General features: G+C 51.1%; 1 protein-coding gene across 1 annotated transcript in view; it reads left to right on the top strand.

Annotated features, from left to right (window-relative positions):
* Positions 1-12,811, top strand: part of ASS1 (argininosuccinate synthase 1) — a 57,540-nt gene that overhangs the window by 12,969 nt on the left and 31,760 nt on the right. The window contains exons 5-7 of the mRNA XM_037851313.1: positions 3,676-3,864; positions 9,507-9,563; positions 11,801-11,875. Coding sequence (XP_037707241.1) covers positions 3,676-3,864; positions 9,507-9,563; positions 11,801-11,875 — 321 coding nt within the window. The remainder of the gene's footprint in view (positions 1-3,675; positions 3,865-9,506; positions 9,564-11,800; positions 11,876-12,811) is intronic.

Here is a 12,811-nt window from a genome sequence, read left to right as displayed (position 1 = left end):
TTCATAACTGCTGAGCTCTAGCTCTGAGTTTCAGGTGTCACACACATACCCAAAGTTCCAGAGACTGAGCAGTTTATACACAAAGGGATCAGCATCTCAGAATTTGGAGATAGCCATTACAACTCAGTTACAGATGTGACTGCTGTAAGAGCTAACGATCTAGGGACCGTTACAATAAGCCTTCCCCTGATAAGCTGTGCTCTAAGATTCAATTCTCAGAGTTTACACATTATAGTTAGTCCATACTGGTGAGACATTATAATGTTTGTCTTTTTGTTTCTGGTGAACTTCACTCAAAATGCTCTCTACAGGATCTGTTCACCTCATTATGTGTCTGTCTTTTTTTTTTTTAACAGTAGTTGCCTTTATTATAATTGATGAAAGATGATAAAATAGTACTATTAACTAGCATCATAATTTGCATTAATTGTATGTTTTCCCATATACCACCCTATTATTAACATCTTGTATTAGTGTCATACATTTTTTATAATCCATGAAAATGCATTCTTATATTGTACTGTTAACTATAGTCCATCTACAGTAGGGTTCACTGTGATACAGTCCTATGTTTTATCTTTTAATTTTTACTCTAGTAACATATACAACCTAAAGTTTCCCTCTTTAACCACATTCCCCTATATAATTCGTGCTGTTAATTACATTCACAATATTGTGCTACCATCACCATCAACCATTTCCAAACCTTTACAGTCAACCTAAACAGAAATTAAGCATAACTTCCCATTCTCTAAACCCAGTCTATCCTCTGATAAACTACGGATTCTAATTATGAGTTCATATAGTGAGATCATACAGTATTTGTCCTTTTGTGTCTGGCTTATTTCTCTTGGCATAATGTCCTCAAGGTTCATCCATGTTGTCACATGCTTCAGGACTTCATTCCTTCTTACAGCTGAATAATAGTCCATCGTATGCATATACTACTTTTTGTTTATCCATTCATTGACTGATGGACACTTGGGTTATTTCCATCTTTTGGCAATTGTGACTAATGCCACTATGAACATCGGTGTGCAAATATCTGTTCACTTTCAAATCTTCTGGGTATAAACCTAGTAGTGGGATTGCTGGGTCATATGGTAATTCTATACTTTGTTTCCTGAGGGATTGCCCTACTGTCTTCCACCGTGGCTGCACCATTTTATGTTCCTACCAGCAATGAATGAGTGTTCCTATTTCTCCAATCCTCTCCAATACTTGTAGTTTTCTGTTTTTTTAATAGTGGCCATTCTAGTCAATATGAAGTGATAGCTCATTGTGGTTTAGATTTGCATTTCCCTAATAGCCAGTGATATTGAGAATCTTTTCATATGCTTTTTAGCCATTTGTATGTCTTCTTTAGAGAAATGTCTATTCAAGTCTTACCCATTAATTGGCTTGTCTGTCTTTTTATTTTTGAGCTGTAGGATTTCTTTATATATTCTGGATATTAAACCCTTATCAGATATGTGGTTTCCAAATATTTTCTCCCATTGAGTAGGTTGTCTTTTCACTTTCATACCAAAGGCCTTTGATGCTCAAAAGTATTTAATTTTGAGGAGTTCCCATTTTTTTATCCATTTTTTTTTTCTTTTGTTGCTTGTGCTTTGGGTGTAAAGTCTAAGAAACCATTGCCTAAAACAAGATCCTGAACGTGCCTCCCCACATTTTTTTCTAGGAGTTTTATAGTCCTGATTCTTATATTTAGGCCTTTGATCCCTTTTGGGTTAAATTTTTGTAGATGGTATGAGATAGATGTCCTCTTTCATTCTTTTGCATGTGGATATCCCATTCTCCTAACACCATTTGTTGAAGAGACTATTCTTTCCCAATTGACTGGACTCGGCAGTCTTGTCAAAAATCAACTGGCCATAGATGTGTCTATTTCTGAACTCTGGATTCAATTCCATTGGTCAGTGTGGCTATGCTGTGCCCGTAACTAGCTGTTTTGACCACCGTAGCTTTCCAATAAGCTTTCAAGTCAGGGAATGTGAGTCCTCCAACTTCATTCTTCTTTTTCAAGATGTTTTTGGCTGTTCGGGGCCCTTTACCCTTCCAAATAAATTTTATAATTGGCTTTCCCATTTCTGTAAAGTAAGCTGTTGGAATTTTGATTGGGACTGTGTTGAATCTGTAAAACATTTTGGGTAGAATTGACATCTTAACAATACCTAGTCTTCCAATATGTGAACATGGAATGTCCTTCCATGTATTTAGGTCTCCTTTGATTTCTTTTAGCAATATTTTGCAGTTTTCTATGTGCAAGTCCTTTACATCCTTGGCTAAATTTATTCTCAGATATTTGATTCTTTTAGTTGCTATTGTAAATGGAATTTTTTCCTTGATTTTCTCCTCAGGTTGCTCATTACTGGAGTAAAGAAACACTACTGAGTTTTGCTTGTTGATCTATGCCCCGCCACTCCACTGAATTTGCTTATTGGCTCAGTAGCTTTGTTATAGATTTTTCGGGACTGCATATGTAGGATCATGTCATCTGCAAATAGTGAAAGTTTTACTTCTTCCTTTGCAATTTGGATGCCTTTTATTTCTTTTTCTTGCCTAACTGCTCTGGCTAGATGAACACTTGAGTTTTATCGTTGGCCACAAGTATGGTCAGTTTTCCTTGAAATGACAGGCTCACTTCATTTTTTTGTGAAAAGGTCTGCCAGAAACCCAAGTCTGAGTGACATATTTTGATGTCGTCCTTTCAAAAAAGGAAAGCTGCCAGCTTATCTTACAGCTCAAACATCGTCCACGTGCTGTTCCTTGAGTGACCACCAGTAGGCAGCACAGGTGTTTTATGTGTGCTTCATATTTCATACTCAAGGGTAGAGGTTTAATGACAGTAATAACTTTTACTGCTTCCTCGAGGCTATTCTTAAGTGAGCTTGGCACTGAGAGGGCAGCATGAAGAATAGAATGGCTGTGAGTCAGTCGGGAGCCACTGCCACGATTGGTGCTGAGGCGCCAGCCGTTTCCAGCATTGCTTCTGCACCATCAGTGCTAGTCCACAGAATAGAAAGGGCAAATAACATCTTAGTATCATAAAAAACGTTTCCACTCAGAATCTCCCTGAAAGGGTCTTAGGGAACCCCAGGGGTCGATGGATCTCAGTTTGAGGACCATTTCTCTAGATCAGGGTTTCTCAACTTTGGCACTCTTGTGGTTGGTTGTCTTGTGCATTGTAGGATGTTTAGCAGCATCCCTGGTCTCTATCCACCAGATACCAGAAACACACAGACACCACCATCACCACCACCAGTTATGAAACCAAAAATATCTCTAAACATTGCCAAATGCCCCCTGGGGGACAAAATCACCCCTCGTTAAGAGCCACTGCTCTAGATCTTGGGTGGCAACCAAGTTTCACCTTATGCCTAGAATGCTGTGTTGGGAGGGATTTAGGGACTTCAGCTGGATGATGTGTTAGGTTTGACAGTGATGTCTGCCATGGTTGCAGGAGGGAGAGCGGCAGTATAGTATGCTGAGATTGATTAGTGATGTCTGCCACATGTGCAGAAGGAAAAGTAGGGGTATAGTTTGCTGTGATTGATGAGCGAATTAGCAATGTCTGCCTTAAGTGCAAGCCATTTGAGGCCCCTAGGGCCCTGTACCCTGATTGGATGCCCCGTCCTTACCAAGCCTTCCTCTCACGTACACCTTTCCCCACAGGTGTTCATTGAGGACGTCAGCAGGGAGTTTGTAGAAGAATTCATCTGGCCTGCCGTCCAGTCGAGCGCACTGTACGAGGACCGCTACCTCCTGGGCACCTCTCTTGCCAGGCCCTGCATTGCCCGCAAACAAGTGGAAATCGCCCAGCGGGAGGGAGCCAAGTATGTGTCTCACGGAGCCACGGGAAAGGTGAGGTGGCTCTGTGGTGCCGGTGGGGGGCAGCTGGGGGAGGAGGCAGGCTTGCCCGTGCAGAGGAACCTGCAAAGGAGAACACGGACCACCAGGACAGGAGAATCCCCAGGCAGCTTTAGGGTTTGCCTCCAGAATAGAATCAGACGCACACTGGACCCACACTGGCCATTGTTAAAATCCCAGTAAGAGTCACAGTAACAGCTAATCCTTGAGCTCTGGGCGAGCGCTGTGTGTTCTACGTGTGTGTCCTGGGACCTGGCAGCTGCCTGGTGTGGTGGGTGTGGTGTAACCCCATTTGACACACTTGACACTGAGGCTTGGGGACATCATCACTGGCCAAGTTCACAGAGTATGAGTAGCTCTGCGAGGGGATCACTGTGTGCCCTCGGGCAGACCTTTCTCTTCCCTGAGTCTCAGTTTCTTCATCTGTGATATGGGGATAACATCCCCTACCTCCAGCCTATGTGTGTTTCAGTGTAGACTGAAGGAGGACCCCATGAGAGGTGTCAGAAGGGCCCTTAGCATGCCGCCCCGCAGGGGCAACACTCAAGAAACCGGCTTCCTAACAGTGTTGGCAACTGTCAGATGTTATTATAAGGGCTCTCAAAGTTAGTGAGTACTCTGCTAATTGCCTTTTGGGACAGGATTTGGCTGCTTAACTACCCCACAGTCAGCAGGCTCTGGGCCTCCTGGGTGAAGGGGAGCTCACTGCCTCACCAGCACACACATGCACCCTGCCCTGGACACACGTGCACCTGAGGTGGTGGTGGGAGGAGGCCCTGGTTCAATGCAGTGCAGGGACATTCGTAGCTAAGATTAGGATGGAGGGAGAGGTGTTTTGAGAGTGGACTTGCAAGCAGCCACCCCAGCAGATGCGCTGGTTCATGCATTCAATCATTCATTCGCTTGGGCACTAGCTCAGCAAGTTTGTACTAAGCATCTGTAAGGGGTTAGGTGCTGTTCTGGTATGATGTTGAACTTTGCAGACCTAGTGCCTGCCAGCAGGGAGCCCACGTCCTAACATGCAAGGCGAGAATGCACGATAACAAGGCAGGCTGTAGGGTCAGGGCCAGGGAGCATTGAGAGCAGCAGGCAGTGGGCAGGGGCTGAGGGAAGGCTGTTCTGGGCATGGTCCTGAAGGATGAGTAGAGGTGAGTGAACACGGGTTCAGGAAGAGTGTGCCATGCAGGGGAACAGCCTGTGCAAAAGCCTAGAGACAAGAGGCCCTGAACAATGTTCCATCCCAGAGCCTAGAGTGGGAGGGGTGGCCATGAGGGCAGCGGGCGTCAGGCTGGTCTGTGGTCATGCTCAGGACAATTGATTAGGAGTTTGGGGAGGGCTCCAGGCAGGACAGGGGATGGTGGTGAGAGTCCCTCAGCAGGATGCTTGAGAATTTTTCTGGACTGAAATGGAGGGAACTGGTAAGTATTGCTCACACACAGACCCATAGCTCTGATTTTCATTAACACAGGCTGACAGATCTGTGCAGTTTGAGCAGGGACGTGAGTGCTGCTTGCCACTGCAGACGGCAGTGGAAGGGGTGCAGGAGAGTGCAGAGGTTAAGAACTGGGGGCTTAGAGGGTTTGAATCCTGACTGCTGGTTTCAAGCTGTGTGACTTTGGGTGAGTGACTTCAAATCCATGCATCTCTCTTTCTTTGTCTATAAAATGGGGATAAAACAGAACCTAGGTCAGGAGTGCTTAGGAGCAGTGAGTAGGATAATTCCAAGAAATTACTCGGCACAAGCCTGGCACATTCTGAACACTCGATGAAACAGAACTGCCCTAATTGAACAATTTTCAGACTCGTTCTGGGGGCTCGGGCAGGCAGAGGAAAGTCAGTGGGAGGCACATGTTAGCACAGAACAAAAAGCTTCTGAGCCATTGCATCTGCCTACGATGGACTGAGTTGGCAGTGAGCACCCCATCCCTGGAGGCATTCAAGCTGAGGCCAGGGGATCAGTATTCTGGAAGGGCTTCCTGCCCCCAAGAAAGTTGGTCCTATGGTACCATCAGGGCTGGGGTTACGCAGCATTAAGGGCTGGTGGAGCAATTGGGTGTGTGTATGGGTGGCCCCAGCTTGGCTTTGGTGGCTCCCGAGGTCCAGGGAAGGACCTCCCACCCCAGACTGCCGGTAACTGTGTGTTATGCCCCATGTGGCCACCAGAGGGCACCAGAGGCTTGGTTTTGAGGCCTGCAGGGCCTATCCCAAAGGAAGCCCCAGGGGTTGGGGGACAGGCTGTGGCAGCCGCTGCCACCCAGGGCTCTCTCGCCTGCGTGCTGGCCCTGCAGGGCTTTGGTTCTGAGAGGAACATCCCCTGTGAGCAGTTTGTAGCTTCTTGGGACTTGGGGGCATCCGTGCAGTTCACGAGGGCCACAAGAGGGACGGTCAGACTTGGAAACATCAGCTGGGTCCTCCAAGACCCACAGTGGGGAGGACACAAGGGATGGGGGAAACCCAGATTCTACCTGCTTCTGCCGTCTCCTGGGGGTTGAGGAACAAGGCATACATCCGTGCCTCAGTTTCCCCTTCTTTACAATTCCCCGGGAAGCCCCCAGCTGCCTCTGGAGACTATTTCCTAGAACTAGGGTGTGAGAATGGGGAGGTCAAGGAAGGCCTCTGTGAGGTCCAAAGAAATGCAAAGTGAGGCGGGTAGTGGCTGAGGGCTGGCCCAGGCTTGGCCTCTGGCAGCCTGGGGAGGGCATCAGTGACCTCACATAGCAGGACATGGATGTCTGGACCGAGTGAGGGAGAGGCCGTGTGGCCCCAGGGGCAGAACCAGGGTCACGTGGGCCAGGCCTGCAGCAGGCTGGCAATCCCAGAGGCGGGTCTCATTAGGACACTTTGCAGAGCTTTCTGCAAGGGGTTCACAGTGGTGGCACGAATGCTGCCCATCGCTGGGGTGTTAGCTATCTGAGCAGGCTCCCTACAGATGTGGAGGACATTTATCAAGCACTGGCTCTCCTTCCCCACACCAGGATGCCATGTCCTTTGAGCACAGCTGTGATGGGACGTGGGGAATTAGGATCCCTAACCCAGCAGGCATCAGGGAAGGTGAAGCTGAAACATTCAGGAAGAGTAAAAGTGAGCCAGTGAAGCTAAGAGGGGAGAGCATTCCAGGCTACCAGAACAGTGCATGCAAAAGCCTGGAGGCAAGAGGCATTTCCTCCCAGGCTCCCCCGGCACAGGCAGCACTTTGGTGCAACTTGGTGCCTGAGCATGACTTGGAACAGAGAACAAGCCCTGTTACCCCCCTACTCACTCTGCGGCGACCCTGGTCCCTCCCCACCCAGAAAGCTGCACAGAAGCTGGTGTGGCCCTACAGAGCCTCCTCCCCGCTCCCAGTTTTGGAAGAGGGGCCTGGAAATATGAGCCTGAGGTTGTAAAGGGGGTCTGGGGTAGTAGTTTTGTAAATGGGCACCATCTGTATGTCTGTTCCAGGAGCAGATGGGAGACCCCCCAGCCCCTCCAATCCCAGTGGTGCTGCACCTCATCTGCACATGTCTGCACATGTAACATCATGTGGACACCATGTAATATGTGTGAGGCACTGCATTCCTGGTGCTGGGGATACTGCGGTTAGGGGGGGAAGGACTGAACAGGGCTTTTGGCTCTTGTTCTGGACAGAGTTTGAACCAAAGAAACCTGTGTGTTTGGCTTCTGCAAAGGTCTCTTGGCTCCCGAACAGATGGGTGTCCCTATGGCGGCGTGCAGGGAGGCAGACACCAGCCCAGCTGTGCCCGGCGGGGCCTGGGGAGGCACAAGCTGCCTTTGTGTTGGGGAAACGTGAAGCCGTGGAGGGGAGGGGATGGAAAGGAGACTTTAGGGGGAAGGATCCAGCTAAGATACACAACACTTAACCACACACTTTACACGTCTAAAAGGAGTCTACTTTTTATAACAGCAGCCACTGCAGTGGGAATTGTACCGGCTGTGGGTCCTTGAGCAAGTATTACCATCCTCTGCCTCAGTTTCCCCTTCTGTAAGGTGTCGGTAGGAACAGAACCTACTTTATGAGACTGCTATAAGGATTTGATGAGTTGATTATGTAGGGAGTGTGCGCTATTTGGATGGTAGTATTGCCTGCTGGCTGTGTGACCCTGGGCCGGTAGCTTTGCCTCTCTGAGCCTCACCTTCTTCATCTGTAAAACAGAGTTTAAAATCCTACTAGACCTGAAGTGGTTCTCTCATGTGACAGTGCATGTTAGATGGTCACTGAAGGGGTTGAATGTGCAGGGGGTTAGTGAGGGGTGGCTGGCCTGGGGTGGTTCTTGGCCCTGGAGGTATGGAGAGGGGCAGCCTCCACCCCACAGCTCCTGGCTCCACAGAGAGGGGCTGAAACCTGTGTTTCTGCGTTGCCTGACAAGACTCTGGAAAATAACATGTTATTCCCGCCGCTGCCTCACTGCGCCCTTGCAGTTTTCACAGTAGGCGAGAAGTCCCTCTGTTATTTCCACAGCGCTTAAGTCTCCCTCTGGGCCGCCCAGCCCAAGGGGAAGCAGGCAGGACGCCGGCCACCATTTTCTCTCCTGGGGCTGAGCAGGACCGGCTGAAGCCAGTGCCATGGGCCTGTACCAGCCCCACCCTGTGGCATCAGTGTGTTAGTGTGTATTGGGAGCTGGTTGTGGGATGTGGTAAATGCTGTTCACGTCTCGGTGGGGTGTAGGGATTATCTTCCATTTTACAGCTGAACACGCAGGCACAGAGAGGCAGGGTTCCCGGCACAGGGGCTGTGGGGGCTGGGATACCTGGCTCTGCCCCAGCTCCGTGCCCTTGGACCAGTCCTTTTCCCGCTCTGGGGCCTCAGTTTCCCTGTCTGTGGAGAGAAGAGCCGTGGAGCAACTGTGGCTACTCTTCCCCCCAACCTGCCATGGTGTAGATGGGGAAACTGAGGCCCCAAGAGGCTGCAGGAGTTCCACTTTTATGCCTTATGGAGCCCAAGCCCCGAAGCAAGCTTGGTCTCAAGGCTGGGCCAGGCCAGGCAGGTGGGGTACCTTCCGGAAGACGCTGAGGTGAGGGCAGCTTGGAGTTTGTCTAGAGAAGGGGTTTTTTGGAGAAAAAAAACCTGGAGCCTCCAGCCCCCAAGGGAAAGCGGGATGGCCACATCCCCTGCATGCTCTCACATGCACACGCGTGCAGCTCCTGACTGTGCACATGCATGACACCATACACCCTGCACCCTGCCACGAGCCCACCTGTGCACACCCTGACGCACATACTCTATAACACATGCACACCCACACACTAGTGCACACACAAAAACTACAATATTCACAACCAAGACATGCTCAACTCATCAACTACCCTGGGCATGTAGGCATCCTGGCCTGCTTCCACTGGGCACACATGCCTTGGCCCTGTACTCGGGAAGTCCTGGGTTCAAGTCCTGACTACACCTGTGGGGCAGGAGCTGGTTACTGAGCCTCTTGGGCAAACCCCATTTGCCTCATTTTAAAGTGAGCTTGACATGGTTCCCTCCTCCGAAGGTCACGAGGTTGGCCAAGAGCACACAGCAGAGCGTCCAGTGGGCCCACTCTGAGCAGCCGTCCCAGCCTCCTGTCTGCCGTCTCGCTGAGCTGCCCCAGTAGCCCGCCCCCTGCCTTCTGTGGCTTCTGATGCTCCTCTCTTCTGTGTTTCAGGGGAATGACCAGGTCCGGTTTGAGCTCACCTGCTATTCGCTGGCCCCCCAGATTAAGGTAAGACATTGCTCTTCCCCTTAGGAGGGGTGGGTGCTGAGGGCTGAGGCCCCTGACAGGTGGGAAGGGTGTGGGATGGGGGGGGCAGGGCACAGATGAGGTTCTGGGAGGTTCCACAGGGACAGGGACAATGTGCACCCAAATCTTCTCCCACGGTGGCTGGAGAATCCAATGGCGAGACCAGATTAGGAAGCACCTGGGGTAGACGGTTTGCAGGGGTCTCCCTTCCCTGGCACCAGCTGCCATTCATTTGTGGCCGTCCAGGTGCTTGGGTGGGCCACACCCTGAACAGGAGGACGTGGCTGCCCTCAGCCAGTGTCCTCGGCTTCCCTGGAGCTGGCCCAAGTGTAGGCCAAAGCAGTTCCAGGATGTGGTGGCTGGTTTCTGGGCTACTCCTCCTCCGAGCTCCTGTCTGGGCTACCCGGTCAATGGATTTTCTTGTCCCCACCACACATGCACACACACTGGCTGTGCCCTTACCCCTGGCGGCTCTGACCCTTTCCTGGGGTGGGAGTCAGCAGGATCTTGGAATCAACTGCCCTTGCCTATGGCCGGCCACCAAGGCATGGGAGTGCATGTGCAGCTCGCAACAACTGCCCCCTGCCCCTCCTGGCCTACCCTGGGACCCAGGCCTGCAGCCACCCAACCACTCACCCCTCCCTTCACTCATTCAGTATCCTCAGAGCACCTGTTCAGTGCAGGCCTCACGCTGGGCTCCGGGGCTCCTTGTCCAGAGCAGCTCTGAGCAATGAACATAAAACATGAGCCTCAAGCATGAGCCCCGCGTGACTTTTAAATTGCCTAGTAGCCACGTTAAAATACATATATATATATGTATACACACACACAGGTGACAGTCTTAATAGATTTTATTTAACCAAGTATATCCAAAATGTTAGCAATCACCCTGTTAAAAAAAAAAAATCATGAATGAGATGTTCCACATTCTTTTATCATAGTGAGTCTTCGGGATCTGGTGAGTATTTGTGCCTTACACTTGAAGAGCCTCTCAGCCGGGCCTCACCACATTTCACGGGCTCAGTAGCCACATGTGGCTTGTGGCTGCTGAATGGGACAGCACAGGCCTAGGGCTGGAGCTCCTTTAAGACACATCAGGGCACTTTGGCCTAAAGTTAAGGCAGATTTGCCATCTCCCAAAACCCTCAAGGGGCTGTAAGGTGTTTAAATGTTTCTTTTAAATGGAAGATCTTTCTCTGCCCCTTTAACCAGCCAGCAGCTGCGTGGGGGATGGGGGCAGCCTGGAGATGAGCAGTAATGAGCTCTTGTGAGCCGTTTTGACCCCAGACACCAGGCTGCTGAGAAGCCCTCGGACAGTGGCTGCTTGTTGACTTGCTGTGGGTAGTCTTCAAGGGTCCTTCCTCTGAGCCCCACTTCTCTGCGTTCCCACAGCAGCTGGAGGGGGCCACGGTGTCTGATTTCTGGGCCTTTGCCTGAGGAGGGGCTGGGGGCAGAGGCCCATGCTGAGCTCTGGGAGCCGTGCTCAGCCCTGGTCTAGGGGCTACTCGGGCTAGAGAGGGGTGGAGGATAGGGGACAGGCCATTCCACTGCACCCCTTCCACCTGTCAGCTCTGCAGCCCAGAAACCCGACCAGCTTTTCCACATAAGTGACCTCCCCGCCGTTGAAGTTGTTGCCTTCAGAGGAAGGGGCCTGGTTGACTTCGGGGATTAGTAGGGGTTCTTCTCGGGGACCTGTCCCTGGCCCCTCAAGCCGGTGAGGTCAAGTGAAACGGGGTTGGTCAGAGTTTTGACTCCTCTTGGTCTCCAAACGCTTCGATCCCCAGAGCAGCTGTGGGGGGCAGGAAGGAAGAGAAGCGGGTTGGGAGGTAGCATATGTCGTCTCTGGGCCCCACGTCCAGGAGCAGGGCCAGGCCGGGAGACCCTCCCTATGTCGCCTGCAGCAGGGAGTCTTGGCCCTTTGATGGGGGGGTCCTTGAGGCCCATCTAGTTAAAACCTTCATATCCCACTTGGGGAGACTGAGGCCCAGAAGGGCAGGGACCACCTGAGGAAACTGGGCCTCTCCACAGCTGTCCTCCAGTGTAGCAGACTGCAGCCTCCCCCATCTATTGGTGTCCCCCCCTCAGGCTCCATGGACTTCATCCTCTCCAGGGGACCTCCGTGTGACCATTGGAGCTGGGGGGCCAGCTCTGCAGCTAAGGGGCCAGGAGGAGCCAACTGCTCAGCCCTGCCCTTCTCTGGCTTTTTGCCTTGTGTCCAGGTTATCGCTCCCTGGAGGATGCCTGAGTTCTACAACCGGTTCAAGGGCCGCAGTGACCTGATGGAGTATGCAAAGGTATGCTGAGTCCACTCCACCACCTTCTCAGCTCCCAGCGTCCACCTCTGCCCTCCTGGTGCATCTAACTGCGCTAGGATCATCTAGACATGTGGCAAAGGCCGTGACTGAACCCCAAGTGACAGCCAATTGAACCTCTGCCCCAACTCCCCCCTGACACTTGTCTGCTGGGCCAGCCCCACAGAGAGCCCATCGTCTGCCTGGTCCTTTGCCTGGGTGGGCATCCCCTGGAGAAATCCCCAGTCCACCAAGCCACAGGATGCTGGGCTCACTCTCCCTCCTCTTCCTGAGGAAACAGTGTCCAAAGCCCTGCTTGTCACCTCTGCAATGTGCATGTCACTCAGGGGACGCCCAGGGCCGGGGGGGTTGTGTGAGCAAGAGGTCGTTCTCTACTCAGGACCTCAATTACCTGGCTGCTAATTGTCCCCATGCTTTCCCAGGAACAGGTAGGCACTCCGAGGGGCCACAGCAGATAAGGGCTTTTGTCACACAAGCCCTTTTGAAGTACAAGTTGCAATAAAACATATTAGAAGTTTTGCATCAAGATCCTTAGCCACTCTCCAGGGTACCTTTCTTTTTAGCTACTCGATGGCAGCTCTTGACAAACAGCCTCAATCAATCAGGGAAAAAGCAACTCGGTGCACACAGCAGAAAATTGCTCAGGTTTTTAAATAGCAGCCACCGGGGCTGGCTGTGAGCTCTCGCAGCAGCCAAGGTGCCGCGTGGCAGGGGACGCGGCAGGGACACAGCCCTGCCCCTGCCGCCAGCATCCCATTAAGGCCTGGAGAGTGGGGAGGAAAGATCTTCTCTACCATCTGTTGTTTTATTATTAAGAGGGGAGTTTACAAGAGCAAGCCCATATGTTGCCAAACAAATTGTCAAATAGCAGAGCTATTAAGAGAGCTGGGGTTGGCGAGGGTTTAGTGTTGTTTTTTG

The sequence above is a fragment of the Choloepus didactylus genome, chromosome 10 (genome assembly GCF_015220235.1).
Source record: "Choloepus didactylus isolate mChoDid1 chromosome 10, mChoDid1.pri, whole genome shotgun sequence".
In the NCBI taxonomy this organism is placed as follows: Eukaryota; Metazoa; Chordata; class Mammalia; order Pilosa; family Megalonychidae; genus Choloepus; species Choloepus didactylus.
The sequence above is the reverse complement of the archived record's forward strand: the minus strand, read 5'-3'. Positions and strand labels throughout refer to the sequence as shown.